This window comes from Hyperolius riggenbachi, chromosome 4 (assembly GCF_040937935.1).
Source record: "Hyperolius riggenbachi isolate aHypRig1 chromosome 4, aHypRig1.pri, whole genome shotgun sequence".
Lineage (NCBI taxonomy): Eukaryota > Metazoa > Chordata > Amphibia > Anura > Hyperoliidae > Hyperolius > Hyperolius riggenbachi.
Genome location: NC_090649.1, coordinates 341,252,958 through 341,272,765, shown reverse-complemented (window position 1 = coordinate 341,272,765; position 19,808 = coordinate 341,252,958). Strand labels below are relative to the sequence as shown.

The following is a 19,808-nucleotide window of genomic DNA, read 5'->3' as shown; positions in this document are numbered from 1 at the left end:
GTTTGCTAGACGCCATAGCATGTGTCTTTAAACAAGCCTGTCCGGACACGCTTACTGCTTCATCCACCAAAGCTAACCACTGCAGGTCCGATGTGTCGTGCCAGAACGTGCAGTGGCCAGGTCACGTAAGCGCAATGTGCACTCCAACAGAACCACGACCTGGAAGCGTGTGATGCCACGCCTACTCCAGGAAGTGGTAACGGAGTAGCCCAGCAAGTACTGTGGGGCACCAGGGGCGGAACAGAGAGGAATACAGCATATTAATAATATAATGCATGAAAGATGCGTGCATATAGACACATAATCAAAATAGTAATACTTATAAATCTAACAGGCACATCTGAATACCCAATAATATAAATATATACACCATTGTGTCTCCACCTGCTAAAACAGCAGACTAGCAGGCCCGGACTAGCAAGTCAGCCATACATGTAAAATGGAAAAGCTGCCAGATATGTTGATAAGTGTGGAGACCAGATAACCAAAAAATAATAAGAATAATAAATACACTAAGGGCTTGATTCACCAAAGAGTGTTAACTGTTAGCACAGCCATTTTCCCGCGAAAATCGCACACAATGCGAAAATTCACGCGAAAACGGCAGTGCTAACAGTTAGTACTCTTTTGTGAATCAAGCCCTAAGACTGGTGTGATACGGGACACCCAAACAAAAAATGACCAAGTGGATAACAACACTAACCACCTGAAATAAATACGCCACAAACCGCCCAGGGCTAAACTAATTTAAGACTGAAGCAGCAGGGGGAGAGGAAATATAGGGACAGAGGGGACAAGCTATCCCCCTATCCATCCAACCCGGGGTAGGGGGGGTGGAAGAAACGCAAGCACCATTAACTGGGTAGAAATACAGTATAGTTACTACTAGACTCAAGTTGCAGCAATTGTCTATCCACATCACCTGGTGATGTGGTAGTAGGAAATAACATCCTGCTCAATTTTGAAGGTACTGAGAAAGTGGAATACTTGCTGAATTCTGAAACATTCTAAGGACAGAGAACAGAACTCCTGGATAAAATGTGCGTTATTCGCTTGCAGTATCTGATAAGTTTGCCTATTTTGAGCAACCATTTGTTTTACCGCCATTTAAAGGCATTGGGGGTCACAGCCAGGGAGAAAGTAGGATTGTGAAAGAGTTCCATCATGAAATAAGTTTTCGACTATAAGGAATATTAAAAGGACAACTGAAGTGATAAGAATATGGAGGCTGCCATATTTATTTCATTTCAAACAAGACCAGTTGCCTGGCAGCCCTGCTGATCTATTTGGCTGCAGAAGTGTCTGAATCACACCAGAAACAAGCATGCAGCTAATCTGGTCAGATCTGACAATGTCAGAAACACCTGATCTGCATATGCTTGCTCCGGGGCTATGGCTAAAAGTATTAGAGGCAGAGGTTCAGCAGCTAGCCAGGCAATTGGAATTGCTTAAAGGGAAATAAATATGGCAGCCTCCATAGCCCTCTCGCTTCAGTTGTCTTTTAAAACAGCAGGTTTTCAATGGAATGAGTGGGCAGACAAAGGAGATTTAGCTTTATTCATGGGCAGATCAATACTATGGGCTCGATTCACAAAGCGGTGATAACCCAGTTAAAGACTTTAGGCGTAATAACCATTTTTATCATGCCTAAACTCAGTTTAGGCATGATAAGTGTAGGCATGATAAGTTTAGGCATGATAAGTTTAGGCATGATAAGTTTAGATAAGTTTAGATCGCGCACAAAGTCCCGCACGCAAAGCAGCGCCATTAAACTCTATGCAAAGTGCACCAGACTTTGCTAGCGCAAAACTTTTGATCAGCTGTGCACTGCGGTGCTAACCCAGTTGGTGCTTAAACTTATCACGCCTAAAAACTTATCACACCTAAACTTAGCATGCCTAAACAGAGTTTAGGCGTGATAAAGGGCTTTTCACTAGTGTGCTAACTGTTAGCACCGCTTTGTGAATCAGGCCCTATGTGCCCACATCACACCCGGGGCCATATGCAATTCACTTTTTCACCTGAGTTTTCTCCTGGGAGATAATTTTTCATCTTCGATTTTAAAAAGTTTTCCAGCACTTTTTAACCAAAAAAGTACCAAAAAGTAGGTGAAAAATGAATATAAAAATATTTTGAGTATTTTCTTGCTTTCTGGTGGCTTAAAAAGCATTTTATTGACAAGTTTAAGAATTTCACCTAGGAGAAAACTCAGGTGAAAAAGTGAATTGCATATAGGCCCCTGTATGAAAAGTGGATGTAGATCAGTTTCTAGTTGTACCCAAGCTGGAGTTAAGCGGGTGGCATTCACCAGTGCTACTTGAGCCAGCTGAGCCCCTAAATAATACTTAGACAATTGGGGAACTCCAAGGTCGCCTCTATTCCTAGAATAAACCATTAGCTTAGATTTAATTCTTGGGCATTTATTTTACCATAGAACGTGGAAGCATTGCTTCTGCAAGGTGATAAGGTCCTTCATAGGAACTGGAACAGGGAGCACTCTGAACTGAAGTATAGTTTCTGGGACAATAGTCATCTTTAGAGCCATGGGCGTAGCAATAGGGGTTGCAGAGGTTGAGACCGCATCGGGGCCCTTGGGCCAGAGGGGCCCTAAGGGCCCTCAACTACAGTTTTAGCTCTCTATTGGTCCTGTGCTCATAATAACCACTTCTATAGATACTTTGAATAGTATAATAGTACTAGTATATAGTACTAGTATATAGTAATAGATTAATAAACTGTTCCCCATCCCCTTCTTACACCTCTGACACTGTAGTTGCCATTGGCAGGTTTTGATGTGCCGTATCAATTGTTATGTATAGAGTGCTTAGGGGGCCCCATTGTAAAACTTGCATCGGGGCCCACAGCTCCTTAGCTACGCCACTGTTGACGGCATGTATTTTTCCTGTAAAGGATAGGCTATATTTGCTCCACTCGATTAGGTCAGTATAAAGTTTACAGAAGATGGCTGGGTAATTAACTTTGAATACTTCTAGTGGGTTATTAGGCAAGTTTATCCCTAGGTATTTGATGTATCAGGGCTGGTTTATCAGTTTGAAAGAATCAGCTAGGCTTTTGCAGTCCACAAAGAAAGCTTTAATGAGGCACGGGGTAGAAAGTATAAGCGTTGCATAGCATTTAGGAATCTGCCCTCAAAACCAAATCTTTTTAAAGAAGTAAACATATATGGCCAGCCATGTCGAGTGATAAAGTTGCTAAGGGAATCTTGTTGCAGATGCAAGAATGTTGTATGCAAATTATCTTACGGACATTATCACCTTGCCTGAGGCGGATGAAGCCCACTGTGTTCTACGAATGGAGGCCAATGTCAGTGGGAACAAGGAATAGTAAAACATTAGTTACTCTGGAGGCTAGGATTGCTGTAAAGATTTTATAGTCAGACGAGCTAGGCCTGAAGTTTTTAGATGACAATAAATCTTGATAAGGCTTGGGCAGGAAAGCTACAATGGATTCTGGGAACTCTTGTGGGAAAGACTTGTCCTTAAAGAGACTCTGTAACAAAATGTTCAGCCTTATTTCTTCTATCCTATAAGTTCCTATACCTGTTCTAATGTGGTCTGTGTTACTGCAGCCTTTTCTAGTTGCACAGTGGCTGTGTTATCTCTGTTATATGATCTAATCTTCTGTCGGCTCTGTCGGCTGAGGCTGGAATGTGTGGAATGTGCTGCACAGCTTGTCATTGGCAGAAGCTATACACACCCTCTCCAAGCTCTGTATGAGTCAGAGACTGAGCTACTCTCAAGCCTATCACACTCTAGTTAGAAGCCATGTCTTTTGTTTGTAAACACTGCCTAAAACTGGTAATTACAAGCCAGGATTGCAGCAGGGAGTGGCAGAAACAGCACAGAGGGGCCCAGGAGAACATAATGAATAGAATGGTATGTTTTTATTGTAAGAATTTTAGAGTACAGATTCTCTTTAAAGAGGAACTCCAGCGAACATAATTAATTAAAAAAAAAAAAGTGCTTCATTTCTACAATAATTACGTATAAATTATTTAGTCAGTGTTTGAACACTGTAAAAGCTTTCCTCTCCCTGATTTACATTCTGACATTTATCACATGGTGACATTTTTACTGCTGGCAGGTGATGTCACTGGAAGTAGCTGCTGTTTGCTTTTTTGGCAGTTGGACCCAGCTGTAAACAGCTATTCCCCACAATGCAACAAGGTTCACAGACAGGAAACTGCCAGGACCATGTTCCTCACAGTTTCCTGTGGGAGGGGTTTCACCACAATATCAGCCATACAGAGCCCCCTGATGAGCCGTTTGTGAAAAGGAATAGATTTATCATGTAAAAGGGGGTATCAGCTACTGATTGGGATGAAATTCAATTCTTGGTCATGGTTTCTCTTTAAGGATAGAGTTGTAGAATTCTAGTAGATATGGAGTCACCACTGATCGAATCTGCTATGAAATAGTTGCAGATGTTGACTGAACGACCGATTTCCATCCGAAATCAATAGATTCAGTCGATCTGTCCAGGCGGAAAATTTTGCTCGATCGCCGGCGGGTCGGAAGTGGCATTTGACTTGGCGACGAACGACGCAGCAGCAATATCACTTGTCCGCCAGTGCGAGCCCCTGCAGTATCTCACTTCTTCCGGCGTCTTCTCCATCTTCTCATCACTTCCTGTCCCATCCTGTGAGAACGAGCACGTTCAAACAGTAGAGCGCCCTCTACTGTTTTAACTTACGCTTGTCAAAGGACGGGACACGAAGTGAACTATCTGTTGGTCAATCTGGTGGCAATCGACCAGTGTATAGCAGCTTTTAGTTGGATTTTGAGGTCCATCATTTTTTTTAAAAAAGCTATAAAGAGGGGACTTTGATTAATAAGGGAAAAGTTAAAGATTTTATATTCTAGGTTGCCACGGGCAAGATCTCGCAACATCTTTGGCAGTCAATCCCAGTTGTTTGACCTCACCACACTTGACAGGTTTAAGTGCTAACCACAAGGTGCTGGGCGCAATTTCATCAGTAGTATTCTCTTTAAAGTAATTTTCAAGACACTCTGTAATGGCACTTCAGTAGCAATATGTTCTCATTTAGACACCAGAGAGATTTATAACAGCAATGGACAACGCACCAGTCCACCAGTACAATCCCCACCAATTTTAGTGGGTTTGCAAAGTCAGAGATTCCAGTGGTAAATTCTTAATAGTTGTAATGATCCATCTGGGCACACCACTGAGGACTGAAAAAACTCCCTAAAAAGAGAGACATATCATAGCATAATACTGTATATTAAGGGCAAAAGGTAGTAGAGATGACACCCATGTATATAACAAGCCATTTCCACACTATAGGCACTTCAGGTGACACTGTACAGGACGCTCCCCCCACCGACAGTGAATGGCTCACCAGATAGTTGCCACCTCAGATACTAGGTGGATCTATCATTCAACTCAATTGCATCCCACATGAGTATTCACCAATGACAAGTCGGATCTTCCTCTGTATAAAATGGAATCTTTATTCCAGTGCAGTCTTTTCACTAGATTGGGTGAAGATCATAAACTGGCGAACTTTATCTTTCTGCGAGAAATGTTGAGTTGTCCCTAATCTCTCCCTGCCTGAATACAGAGTCTTTTGAACTGGAGTGAATAAGAGGGTAGATTATAATGGCTGTGCTGGGGCTGATCACTCGCTAGCTGGAAGTTTCAGGGGATGAAGTCATGAGGATCCCGAAAATGAAAGTTGCAACAATGCTCCAGAATGGGGTCAGCCCATTATCATTCCCCTCGGGGAGCCCAGCTCATACTTGGGAATTACACAGCACCACTCCTATATAGCTCCTAGCAGACTGACACTACGCCCCGCCACCCCGGGCTAGATTAGAAGTGTTGTCCGCCTGTATAAGACTTCGCCAATCTCCCTCTCCTCACGCTTTCCCTGCGCCCTGCATTACACGGCAGCCAGCTTCCCTCACTCACCATGAAAGATTTACTCATTATGGGGGACAAATAGGAAATTGTGGTCATGATAAAGTCATGATCTGACCACGCACAGATTATGTACCTTGAGTATGCTAACTTTGGTATGTTGGAAGCATTAACAAAAATGGAATGAAAGTGGGAGTACGAGTTGTTAATAGGGGAGAAAAAACGATATCCCCTGCGGTCTCCATTACATTTACACCAAGCATCCACCAGTCAGTGTAACTTGAAGATGTAATCTAGCACTGATCTATCTTGTTTAGAGGCTTGTGACATAGTCACTTTGGATCTACCTAATGATTCGCTTTGTACAATATTGAAATCACCAGCCCAGATAAGTGAATCAAACTAATCATTGCTATTTTTGGTCAGTGATTTCCTATAAGATTCACTGGTGATCACTGTTTTTTTTCTGAGCCTGGTTCCCTGAAGTTGGATAGAGTCTGAGTGGGAGTGTGGCACTTTTGGGCCTGACCACCTTTTTTTCCCTCTATGCATTTTTATTAAAATCCCTAGAGATTCCAGTAGACCAGCTTGTTTTTTTTTCCAATGTGAAAAGCAGCTCTTTTTGGCCTGAGTGATAATAAGAAGCTGGCCTTGTATATTAGCATTGCTCTTTGGAAAGTTACAGACTACCCTGCAAGCTCATTGGGAACCAGAACTCCTAGGAGGGTGTAAGGGGCTACAAAGGACGAAAAGCCCTCTTACCAAAATATTAAGCAAAACAAAAGTTGGGAAAAGTGTGTGTGTGGGGGGGGGGGGGGGGGGGGGGGAGGCTGCGCATCCCTAAACAGGGCATGCATTTTTCAGTCTGGCAGGGGCGGTGTATGCCTGTGCGATTAACCATTCAATTGCAGCATGTGTTTAGGGATGCGCAGCCTTTCCCCCCCCCCCCCCCCCCCCCCACCTTACCTTAACTTTGTAACTATGTAACTGTCAGGTTAGCTGCTCCCAGCCCCTCCTCCTGAGTTTCCTGTTTGCATGATAAGTAGTAGCAGATTTGCATATGATTTGCATCTGAATTGAATGCGAAGTGTGTAGAAAGTCTATATAGGTGCTACACACTGAGCTGGTGGTCATTTCAGATGCAGCCTTAGTGGTATGCGCTGGCGTTCTCCTCGCTGTTCTACCAAAACAAAAGTTTGCCTTCTTAAAACAGAAGGTATTTGCGATAATTCAGGTTGGAGTGAGCATATGATGTCTCCCACAATGCATCACTGCTCAATATTCACATCATCCTTTGTTGTCCCTGTAAAATAACCACACCTCCAGATCCGCTGGAATGCAATGATGTGGAAAGGAATAGTTTAAATAAGGTCTCCCTTGAGTGTTGCCGTTTATCAATAGGGGGTAGTAAAATGTAAGCAAACAACTAACTCTGTGAATCTGCTGGAGAGGCGTGAAAATTCCACTGCTGTGTGGAATGTGGGAGCCACTAAGGTTCATTATGACTAGGAAATAATTGCTAGAAACAGTGGAGGCACAGAGGAATAATTTAATAATTTGAAATATTAGTACAGGCTACACAAAGACTGATTGCTGGCTGAAAGATGTTAGGCCCAGTTCAGAGTGGCATTTTAGAGGCAAATGGATCCGTGAAAACGGGTCTGATTGCAGGTCGATCTGATCAGTTTTTACTCTGTTGCCGTTCAGCTGCTTCCGTTACATTTCCCCACATGCCACCCAGACCACCAAAGGGGATTTTTCTGTCTAAAACGGTCCGTTTTCTCATTGCCCCCAGTGCAGTGCTTCAGGATCTGTTTCCGTTCCACTGGGCTCAATGGTCTGAAAAAATTTCTGCAAGAGGAAACTTGTAGTCCATTCAGCAGATCGTGCGGATCCATTCGAACGGACAGATGTTAAGGGATCCATAGGTTAACATTAGATCTATTTGCATTCGTTCCGAACCATGAACGGACTGTTTTGTTAGTGCTAATGTGAACCGGGCCTAACTGTTGTTTGAAGGAGGGAGGGGGAATTGTTTCCTTACCTTGGGCTGAGAGCACTTGAAGAGTTAGGAGATCTACATACTGTGTTGCATGGACATGCTTTCTGAAGTGTTGATATGCTTAAAGAGACTAGAGTTGGGCCGAACCTCCGATTTTCGGTTCGCGAACCGGGTTCGCGAACTTTCGCGAACCGGGTTCGCGAACTTTCGCGAAAGGTTCGGTTCGCGTTAAAGTTCGCGAACCGCAATAGACTTCAATGGGGATGCGAACTTTGAAAAAAAAATAATTATGCTGGCCACAAAAGTGATGGAAAAGATGTTTCAAGGGGTCTAACACCTGGAGGGGGGGATGGCGGAGTGGGATACATGCCAAAAGTCCCCGGGAAAAATCTGGATTTGACGCAAAGCAGCGTTTTAAGGGCAGAAATCACATTGAATGCTAAATGACAGGCCTAAAGTGCTTTCAAACATCTTGCATGTGTATACATCAATCAGGTAGTGTAATTAAGGTACTGCTTCACACTGACACACCAAACTCATCGTGTAACGCACCGCAAACAGCTGTTTGTGTAGTGACGGCCGTGCTTTACTGGTGCGCACCATGGCGAGAGTGCAGGTTTTGGTGGCTTTACAGCCCATATGGTCACCTGGCTGATGTAGCTGAATGACAGAACAGTGACTGTCCAGCTGATCAAATTTGGTCTGACCACAATGAGGCAACGACCTTATTATCGTGGGTGTGCCCCCCGAGACACTCATCTAGGCGCCGGTCATTGCTCCATTGTGATACGCAAGCCCCTTCACCACGGCAAGGTAATGATCACGAAGGGGAATGGGCGCATGTACATGCCTTTTCTTTTGTTGTTGCAGCTGCCCGCAGTGCAGCCAGAAAAATTAGGCAGTCATGTACACGCACCCGAAAAATTATTACAGCGGCCGCTGCTAGCAGCGGCCTAAAAAATTCAGCAATCCGCCTGGAGTCCCGGACCCTGTTGGTATGCAGTGGCGGGTTCACTTAACTGCACAGGTATGCGCACTGATGCGGTGGGTTCACTGAACAGAACAGGTATGCAGTGGCGGGTTCACTAAACAGAACAGGTATACAGTGGCGGGTTCACTAAACAGAACAGGTATGCAGTGGCGGGTCCACTGAACAGAACAGGTATGCAGTGGCGGGTTCACTTAACTGCACAGGTATGCGCACTGATGCGGTGGGTTCACTGAACAGAACAGGTATGCAGTGGCGGGTTCACTAAACAGAACAGGTATACAGTGGCGGTTCACTAAACAGAACAGGTATGCAGTGGCGGGTCCACTGAACAGAACAGGTATGCAGTGGCGGGTTCACTTAACTGCACAGGTATGCGCACTGATGCGGTGGGTTCACTGAACAGAACAGGTATGCAGTGGCGGGTTCACTAAACAGAACAGGTATGCGCACTGATGCGGTGGGTCCACTGAACAGAACAGGTATGCAGTGGCGGGTTCACTAAACAGAACAGGTATACAGTGGCGGTTCACTAAACAGAACAGGTATGCAGTGGCGGGTTCACTGAACAGAACAGGTATGCAGTGGTGGGTTCACAGCACAGGTATGTAGTGGTGGGTTCACAGCACAGGTATGCAGTGGTGGGTTCACAGCACAGGTATGCAGTGGAGGGTTCAATGAACAGGTATACAGTGGCGGGTCCACTGAACAGAACAGGTATGCAGTGGTGGGTTCACAGCACAGGTATGCAGTGGTGGGTTCACAGCACAGGTATGCAGTGGTGGGTTCACAGAACAGGTTTGCAGCCAGACAGGAACAAGCTAAGCCTAACTAATCTTTCCCTGAGAGACAGTCTGCAGCAGCTCGCCCTACTCTGACTAATGCAGGCACACGAGTGGCCGTAATGGCCGCCGCTGCCTGTCTTATATAAGGGGGGGTGGGGCTCCAGGGGCTAGTGTAGCCTAATTGGCTACACTGGGCCTGCTGACTGTGATGTAGAGGGTCAAAGTTGACCCTCCATGTGCATTATGGGGCGAACCGAACTTCCGCAAAGGTTCGCCTGCGGGACGCGAACGCGAACCACTGAAGTTCGCATGGAACCGTTCGCAGGCGAACCGTTCGGCCCAACTCTAAAAGAGACTCTGTAACAAAATGTTCAGCCTTATTTCTTCTATCCTATAAGTCCCTATACCTGTTCTAATGTGGTCTGGCTTACTGCAGCCTTTTCTAGTCGCACTGTCTCTGTATTATATCTAATCTTTCCTTTGTCGAGCCTTGTCAGCCCAGAGAGGAATGTGCTGTGATAGGGAGAAGTTATGCACACCTCCCCCACACCCCCTGCAGGCTGTGTGTGTGCTGTGTGTATGAGTCACACCCAGCGTCTCTGCTCACAGCCAGCCTGTCTGTGACCTTGTGAACAGCTGTGAGTGCAGAAAGATCAGTTCAAAGCCTAGACAAGCAGCCAAGGCAACAAGTGGAAGAAATATTACAGCAGTGAAGTCACGTTTGAGAGGAGTCTCTGCAAACAGGCACCTGCTCTGATGATGTATTTCCTGTTTGGCAGCCATCTTCATTGTTTACAAAAACAATGAATAAAACAGTGATTTTATCACCAAGAAAGCAGCAGGAGCAGCGAAAATGTCATAGAGGGGGCTAGGAGAAGACTACAAACAGGCTGGTACTTTTATTTATGTAAGATTTTAACAGTACAGATTCTCTTTAAAGCTGTAATTCCCTGAGTATCCAGGTAGAGAAATCCTATTCGATTGTTTGTTCACGTAGACGTAGAGGGCTTTTGTTGCTGTGTACAATATCAGCTTCCCAAGTTTCCTATGCAGTACTCCAAACATTGGTCAGCAAAGCAGGACTTTCAGGGTGAGTGCAATCCATATTGTATTAGTCATCCATGGACCACCAGAATTACCAAAGGTTAATGGTAGCCAGGGATTTCATGGAACAGAATCTCAGTTTTTTTGTTTTTGTTTTGTTCCTTCTGTGTGTATATGTGATTAATGCTTCCCAGAGCCGAAACAAGGTGTGGAGCAGATAAAAGGTGAGGCAGCCATATTGGGTGCGCTCAGGAGCATGGCTGCAGGCGGCAGGGAGGGGATGCATCTTTGACTGCACTGGGCATACACTAGGCATCCCCATAGCACCTGATGCCTCCTCTTCCTAAGTTATCCTCGACAAGCTGTCGATAAGGATCTTTGCCGTTATAATGGCAAAAGGGACACCCGCAGAAGGTATTTTCGGCCAGACATGAAAGGGCAACATCACAGAATACACCCAGAAGAAAATTTACCCTGCTAAAATTTGCTTTAGGTACACTTTAAAGTATGAAATTACATTTTTATTTGCTGACCACAACTAATACATCTGCAGGCTACTTACACTGGGAAAAACAACTATTTTTTGAGCACCGACTAAAAAAACTGAAAGCTTACCTGTAGCATTAGCTCACAGTCATCTCTACCAACAAAAATCATTTCTCTTGGCAGTCTGTGTCTTATGCCTCCACTGCTCACCAAAAACCAAGATGTCAAACTCATTTTTCCACAGATTTCTAAATAAAGAAAAAAATTACAATGTTTATCTGGGATGTACATTGAATAGACATAAATCCCCATCATTTTGGTGTTTTTTTTTACTCTTATAAAGTAATAACCCACCATTAATCAAATAAGGATCAGTTCCCACTAGCTTTGTGGATGCGCTTCGCTCTGTTGTGCCGTCTATTTTGAATAAGCTGCGCCAGCCCACCCCTATGCCGATACTCAGGTATCCCCTGGTTTCGTCATTGCTTATTCCTCAGCTCGGTCTCTCCTGAAGCCGGTAAACAGACCAGAGGTTGAATGTTACATAGTTAGGTTGAAAAAAAAGACACTCGTCAATCAAGTCCAACCAAAAGAAAAATAAATCAATAAAACACCATCCTGAATCTGCACATATCTCAGTTGATCCAGGGGAAGGCAAAAAAAAAAACAACTTTACACGGCCTGGGCAAATTAGCCTTAAATGAAACGAGAGACCAATGATACTTACCTTTTTATACATACCTTTGGGCGTCCTCAAGCCCCATGGGCATGGATCACTACCACCCCGCCGTCCATACATAGAGAGTGCACTTCACTAGCGCAGACTAGCCAAAGTATAGGGACCCTGTCCTCTCCTACAGGCAGCGGAGGACATTGGCGTGGGAGCGATCCGTGCCCACTGAAGCCGTGAATGCCCTTCAATGTAAGGTAAGATGTTCCAGATTTTAACCAGTCTCACTGTGGACAACCCCTTTACAAACAAATGGCAAAAACTTTTTTCCTCCATGCGCAAATCATATTCCCTTCTCCGTCGTACAAGCCTAGGGACAAAAAGCTCACCTGCCAAGCTTTTGTATTGCCCTCTGGTGTATTTATACATGTTAATCAGGTCACCTCTCAGTCTCCTTTTGTGAGCGCCGCCAGCGCACGTCAGCGGCGGAATGCCGAGACCCGAGCTGCGGCTCTGACTTCCAGGTCTCGGCAAAGCCGCTGGCGTCACTGGAGCGCAGGAGCCTGCGCAGCTCTTATTGGACAGGCGGAGGATGCGTACACTGAGCACCGTCCGCTGATATAAACAGTAACGACGTGGGTGTACTGCATGTCAGCTGATCAGCAGACACACTGAGCATATTGGTCATTTTGGATTCCTTATGTCCTGATTGGTTAGCCCTTGTATAAATGTTTAGTGAACGCCCTCAGTCATTGCCCGTGATAGGCTCTGCTGGGCTTGTTGCTGAGACTGCGCTCACAACTGCTGATCTTGTGCCGACTTTGTCTGTCTCTTGACCAAGCTTATTTTCAGATTGATCTCCTGTTGCCGACTCCTGTTTGTTCCTGACTACGCTCTCTGTTGGATTACCCGTTGCTGACTCGGCCTTGTTCCTGGATTTACCTGATTGCTGCCTAGATCGACCTCTGCTCATTTAATGGACTATTCTTATGAACTCTGCCTGGACTGACTCGGATTGTACTGACCACGTCTTCTGTAAACCGTGTATCTACCACCAGCCTGTCATTTCCTGGCTATCATCTGGACTGCCTCCAAACACCAGGCCTCAGGTGACTATATCTGAGTTCACTGGGCTTATATTACTCATACTGCTTTGTTTGGTGAATATTATATGTCAGCCTATATGCTACATCTGCTAGCAGTGTATTATTTATTTATTTATTGTATTCATAAAGCGCCAACATATTACGCAGCGCTGGACATTAGTTTAGGTTGCAGACAATATTTAGGGGTGACATAAAGCAAAATGACAATACAGGATTACAAGAAAAACCAGATCACGCAGCACAGTATGAGCACAAGGTTATGCTTAGTCACTGGATAAGAGCATGGAGAGTAGGCAAGTTTGGTTCACTCAAATGCATATCATGGGTGCACAGTAATGAAGGTGCATGATCAGGTAGGACACAAAAGGAGGAGGACCCTGCCCAAAGGCTTACGAGTATTGTAGAATTGTATTAGGTAGGAGCTGTTATGATCGCTTCTGCAGCGTTTACTGCTGACTGCACTGGTATTGCAAACCAAGCAGTTCTAATGTCATTACATGCATTTGCTTGCATAGTTTGGTTTGCACTTAAACTAGTTGCTGATTCCATCTGCAGTCGCTCTGAGGTTTATGACAGTTTAATATGCTTTTGTGTAAACAAACATTGTCTGCTGCAGTGGAGGGGCGGTCCCTTTCCTGCAGGCTGCATATCATTGTCTGCCTTTTCCTGCTATCAGCCTGTGATTAATTACCATTCACTTGTGTGGGAATCTGCAGGTCTGCTCCCATTGGATGACCTCAGTATAAAGAACTGCTTCCTGCAATGCCTCATGGGCTATCATAGTTTCAGACTCTATCTGTTACTCTGCTCGTGCCCCACCTCGTTCCTGGTCCGTGTGGACTGCGCTGACTCCTGCGAAGGGGTCAGCGAGTCCTCCTAGTTCTGCTCTTGTTCTAGAAGTTGCTACTTGCTTGTCTTGTGTCATATATTGGTTCATCGCCAATATATACGCATACTTGCGCATTTTGTTATTTTCCTTGTATTCGTGTTACGTTAATATATCAGTGTCGCTGATATATACGTACACGAACTGTTTATTTCCTGTGTTCAGCTAGTCAGTTTCCAGCACGTTTTGGTAGTTTGCGCGTATCGTGAACACCCGTGCTGAGCTAGTTATCCTGTTCCTGGTCCTGTTTGTGGATTGCGTTCATCTCTGCGAAGAGATAACGAATCCTTCTGAATCCTGTTCCTGGTCCTGTTTGTGGATTGCGTTCATCTCTGCGAAGAGATAGCGAATCCTTCTGAGTCCTGTTCCCTGTATTACTTCAGTCTTAGTCAGAGTTCCTGCTTATGTCATATATCGGTTCATTGCCAATATATACATATGTTAGTCAGACGTTACGAATAGTTTCATTGATAGCTGTAATTGTAATACGCTAGGAAAACATACTTATTGTATATTTATCTGTGTTACGTTCATCTATCTCGATCCTGCTATTTCCTGTCTCTCCTGTCCTGTCTTTGTGAGGCACGCCATCGCCGCAACGCATTGGCTGCCTCATTCCAGTCTGTCTGGTTTTGGACGCTTGCTGTCGCTAAGTAATCGCTAGCTAGCAAGCGTTCATTCTGTCTACCTGTCCTGATCTCCTCAGTCCTGGTTTATGCGCTCTGCGCTACCTTGCGCTGAGACGTTATTACGAAAGTGTTTGTGGCTGTTCAGATCTGCACCGGCTCTGTGCACCACAATCTCCTATTGGAGTCAGTGCTCTCCTCCACTAAACTGGGGATATCCTGATCCCTTGTGCTGGTGTGTGTACCTCCTTCACGTCAGCTTATGTGTTGTATGCTGACTGTGGAGATTACACCCCCAAGCTTAACATTATGATAGCCCCATTACCAATCCCCATTGTGGGGGGGGTTCCCAGCAAAAATGACACTGTTTGTTTTGGTTCCTGTTCCTTTAAGAAATTTGAGAAGCTCAATTCTGAAACAGAAAATGAGTTTTTTTCTGAATGTGCCAGGTTCCTGGCCAATCCTGAGCTCCAGGCTACTCCTGTTTCAACGTGGGCCCCCCAGCTAGTTTATGTTTTATTTAAGGGAAGATTGTTTCAGTGGGCCTACGATGTCTTGGATCATACCAATTTAAAGGAAAGACCACTGGAATTTCTAGCGTTTGTGATCCATAACTGGCTGCGCAAAACCGATTTGCCTAGCCCTTTTGATAAGCTCCTGGCAGCTTGTCAATCAGCTGCTCCTTCTACTGCCTACAAAAATAATCAGCAAGCAGATAATTGTTCTGATAACTTTTCTTCTGCTAAGGCAGCAGGGTCTAAAGCCAAACGTAAACGCTCCAAAAGAAAAGCGTTACAATCAGCGGAGTCGTTGCCCTTGGCGACTGCGCATCAGATCTGTAACGAGACTCCACCATTAGCAGATAATGAAATTCAGTCACCATTCAGGGGAGTCAAATGGACCTATGAAACTACTAATGAACTTTCATTGCTAGCCAGGGAAAATAAAGGTTCTTGTTTAAATGAATTATCTGAATATGATTATGAAGATATATTACAGAGTATTGAACAGATCAATTTATTCGTGCAGCAAGGGAAATTTGCATACACTACAGTTCAATACTTGCTACAGGTATTGGAGATCCTTAGGAATAAGAAATCGGCCAATCACCTGCTAAATAACCCAATGTATGTTTCTGCCACTAACACATTTGCAAACTATGATCAGCCGGAATGCTCAGCTGTTAAATATGCATGGGATCCTCCATTTGAGAAAGGAGAGATGGAAGCTCTGGTCTATGAATGGAAGAAAGATGCAAGTTCATTTTGTCAGTTTTACAGTGCAAAAAGTGAATTAGTATTGAATGCATGCATTAAGTCTGCTTATAACCTAATAAAAACTGGTGTGTGTGGGTATGACTTTGTGGCTCCATTGATCGATGTGTGGAGAATGATTCTGGACGATTTTTATGCAATTCAATCAGTTGATACCAGGGAAGACACACTGTCAAGTGGAGATTGTTCCACTTCCTCAGTTCCTGAGGACTCGCCTGCTTCAGCACCTTTGGCTGATTCAGCGAGTGATTCTGAGCTCCTTTTGTGTGAAATTGAAGTTCCTGTAATTCCACCCTGTACCATGGATAACTCAGTGTTACTTCCCAGTAAGACAGAAATTACTAATACTTCCTTAATCTTGCCCTGCACAAATTTCTCAGCAGAGGACCCAGAGGTCCTGCTGACTTTCGAGTCCAGCCTAGCCAGTACTCATGACTCTTTGTTTAGTGAAACAGACACCAGAAAAATCTTGCCTGTCTCTGCAAACACTTCTGCAGAAATTACCTGTGTTAATAAAGTTCAACTCCTGTCTGATCCAGCAGATGCCAATAGATGCACTACATCAGTTTCCGAGCCCCAGCAATCCTGTCTAGTAAACTCAGAACCCCAGCATCTGAATTTTCCAATTTTACAAATGAATGGTGATTCAGATGCGCAAACATTGTGTCTTGATCTTCCTGTTTCTACACCTCGCTCTAGTTTCGTGAATAGCTCAGAGCATCTGCTATGTGAACCTGAAATCGCAGAATTATTACCTTGTTTAGAAAATTTTCCAATAAATTTGCCCTGTACCATGAATTGTGCAGTAGATCTCTCCAATGAAACTCAGGTCACAGAATCATTATGCTGTCCAGCAGGTGCTTCCATGGTTTTGCCCTGCAATATGGACTGTTCAGTGATCCTGTCCAGTGAAGCTGTGGTCGCAGAGTCTTATGCTTCACCCAGTACTTTGGATACTTTAAACCCTTTAGCAGAGGAGGCTGAAGCACTGCTTACCTCAGTTGGTGTTGCAGTAATATTCACTTGTCTAGCAGCTGTTTTGGAATTACAGTCTGCTCTAATAAAACTTGATGAATTTCTGCCCAGCGAAGCAGAAGCCATTGAAATATTGTCCTCGTCAGCAAGTGTGTTAGATACCTTGCCCTGTACACAGTCTGATTTAACCAATGTTGTTGAGTCCCTCTCCAGTGTTGTAACAGCCGAGGAACTCCAGCCCTGTCCTCTGAATGTTTCAAAAGTCTTGCCCTGTAACATGGATAATTCTGACTCGCTGGAAAAAATAATAGAAATCTCAGAATTTCAGTCCGGGTTAATAAGTGTTTCTGAAACCCAGCCCTGTATCCTGGAAAATTCTGGTTCTCTGGCCGGTGTGGCAGAAGTTCCAGAGCCCCCTTCCTGTCCAGTGAGTTACTCAGTTTTGCCTAGTTCAGTGGGGATTGCTGCAATATTGACTTGTTTTGCAGCCCTTCATGAGCTCCAGTCCAGTGTATTTGATGAGTCTCTGTCTAGTCCAGAAGAAGCTATGGGAACCCTGTCTAGTTCAGTGCATACATCAGAAGATTTGCCCTGTCTTGTAAATGCCCCTGAACATGATTTGTTAATAACCCTGCTGGAATCAGCGACATCTAAGTCTGATCCTGCAGTTTTTAGTGAGAATCCAGTAACTATGAAGCCTAGTCATGATGAATTTTTTTTGCCCAGTTCTGGTTTCGGTCCTGTCTTGACTGACTTTGAGGTTCGCAGTTCCTTGACATGCCCAGAGGTTTCTCTTGTGCCGGTGTGCCCAGATGTGCTTCGTATGCCAGACTGCCCAGATGTGTCTGTGTTAGCGTGCTCACGTGCTTCCCTAGTGGAGACATGTTCTGATGTTGCCGGTTGGCCTGCATGCCCGGAGATGGTTCTGGTCCCTAAAAGCCCTGATCTTGATGTTTGTCCTTGTGACCCTGACTCTGGAGTTGCCCTGGGTTCCATAGGGGTTCTTGATAGTTCTCCATGTGAGCCTAAGGGGCGTTCTGACCTGTGGGGATCTCTTTGGAGCTTCCAAGTGTTCTGGGAGATCTCTGAGGAAACTTGTCCTGGTACCTTGGACTGGTTCAACGGTGGGTTTTGTGTTGGTAGGGACAGTTCCGGTGGGCATTGCAAAGGCTTTGGCGTTTTTGGACAGTCCTTGGAAGGCGGTGGGTATCGCGCAGAGAGTTTCTTGGGGTTGTTTTCTGGAAGTCGTGGTTCTGATGGGTGTCACACTGAGGCTTGTAGTGCTGACGGGCATGGTTCGGTAGGTTCTGGTTCCAATTGGTCTAGTTTTGGTGAGACTGATTCGGGAATTTGGTTTTGTCGGACGGATCCGACCTTCATGAATTTTCAGTCAGATCAGTTTGCTGGATTTCCCACTTCTGATTTTTTGGTTTGGGTGGTTCAGGAGAAATATGTCAGTTTTCATAGGCGTCCAGAGGCCGCGTTTAAGGGAGGGGGTACTGTTATGATCGCTTCTGCAGCGTTTACTGCTGACTGCACTGGTATTGCAAACCAAGCAGTTCTAATGTCATTACATGCATTTGCTTGCATAGTTTGGTTTGCACTTAAACTAGTTGCTGATTCCATCTGCAGTCGCTCTGAGGTTTATGACAGTTTAATATGCTTTTGTGTAAACAAACATTGTCTGCTGCAGTGGAGGGGCGGTCCCTTTCCTGCAGGCTGCATATCATTGTCTGCCTTTTCCTGCTATCAGCCTGTGATTAATTACCATTCACTTGTGTGGGAATCTGCAGGTCTGCTCCCATTGGATGACCTCAGTATAAAGAACTGCTTCCTGCAATGCCTCATGGGCTATCATAGTTTCAGACTCTATCTGTTACTCTGCTCGTGCCCCACCTCGTTCCTGGTCCGTGTGGACTGCGCTGACTCCTGCGAAGGGGTCAGCGAGTCCTCCTAGTTCTGCTCTTGTTCTAGAAGTTGCTACTTGCTTGTCTTGTGTCATATATTGGTTCATCGCCAATATATACGCATACTTGCGCATTTTGTTATTTTCCTTGTATTCGTGTTACGTTAATATATCAGTGTCGCTGATATATACGTACACGAACTGTTTATTTCCTGTGTTCAGCTAGTCAGTTTCCAGCACGTTTTGGTAGTTTGCGCGTATCGTGAACACCCGTGCTGAGCTAGTTATCCTGTTCCTGGTCCTGTTTGTGGATTGCGTTCATCTCTGCGAAGAGATAACGAATCCTTCTGAATCCTGTTCCTGGTCCTGTTTGTGGATTGCGTTCATCTCTGCGAAGAGATAGCGAATCCTTCTGAGTCCTGTTCCCTGTATTACTTCAGTCTTAGTCAGAGTTCCTGCTTATGTCATATATCGGTTCATTGCCAATATATACATATGTTAGTCAGACGTTACGAATAGTTTCATTGATAGCTGTAATTGTAATACGCTAGGAAAACATACTTATTGTATATTTATCTGTGTTACGTTCATCTATCTCGATCCTGCTATTTCCTGTCTCTCCTGTCCTGTCTTTGTGAGGCACGCCATCGCCGCAACGCATTGGCTGCCTCATTCCAGTCTGTCTGGTTTTGGACGCTTGCTGTCGCTAAGTAATCGCTAGCTAGCAAGCGTTCATTCTGTCTACCTGTCCTGATCTCCTCAGTCCTGGTTTATGCGCTCTGCGCTACCTTGCGCTGAGACGTTATTACGAAAGTGTTTGTGGCTGTTCAGATCTGCACCGGCTCTGTGCACCACAATCTCCTATTGGAGTCAGTGCTCTCCTCCACTAAACTGGGGATATCCTGATCCCTTGTGCTGGTGTGTGTACCTCCTTCACGTCAGCTTATGTGTTGTATGCTGACTGTGGAGATTACACCCCCAAGCTTAACAGGAGCTTTGTGCAGGTGTTACGTGCTGGGCTATAGGTCAGTCATATGGGCAGGCAGCCTGACCTATAGTCATTGACCAGGCAAGCCTGACACCTTTTTTCCCCAAGCTAAATAAGCCCAGTTTGCCCAACCTTTCTTGGTACATGAGATCTTCCATCCCTCTAATTTAG

At 44.9% G+C, this 19,808-nt stretch overlaps 1 protein-coding gene across 4 annotated transcripts in view; it reads right to left on the bottom strand.

Moving 5' to 3' along the window:
• The window catches only part of CEP170 (centrosomal protein 170), a 771,544-nt gene that overhangs the window by 732,519 nt on the left and 19,217 nt on the right, over positions 1-19,808 (bottom strand). For all 4 annotated transcript variants that reach the window (XM_068231897.1, XM_068231898.1, XM_068231899.1 and 1 more), the window contains exon 2: positions 11,336-11,454. In XM_068231897.1, coding sequence (XP_068087998.1) covers positions 11,336-11,440 — 105 coding nt within the window. In that variant the 5' untranslated portion in view covers positions 11,441-11,454. The remainder of the gene's footprint in view (positions 1-11,335; positions 11,455-19,808) is intronic.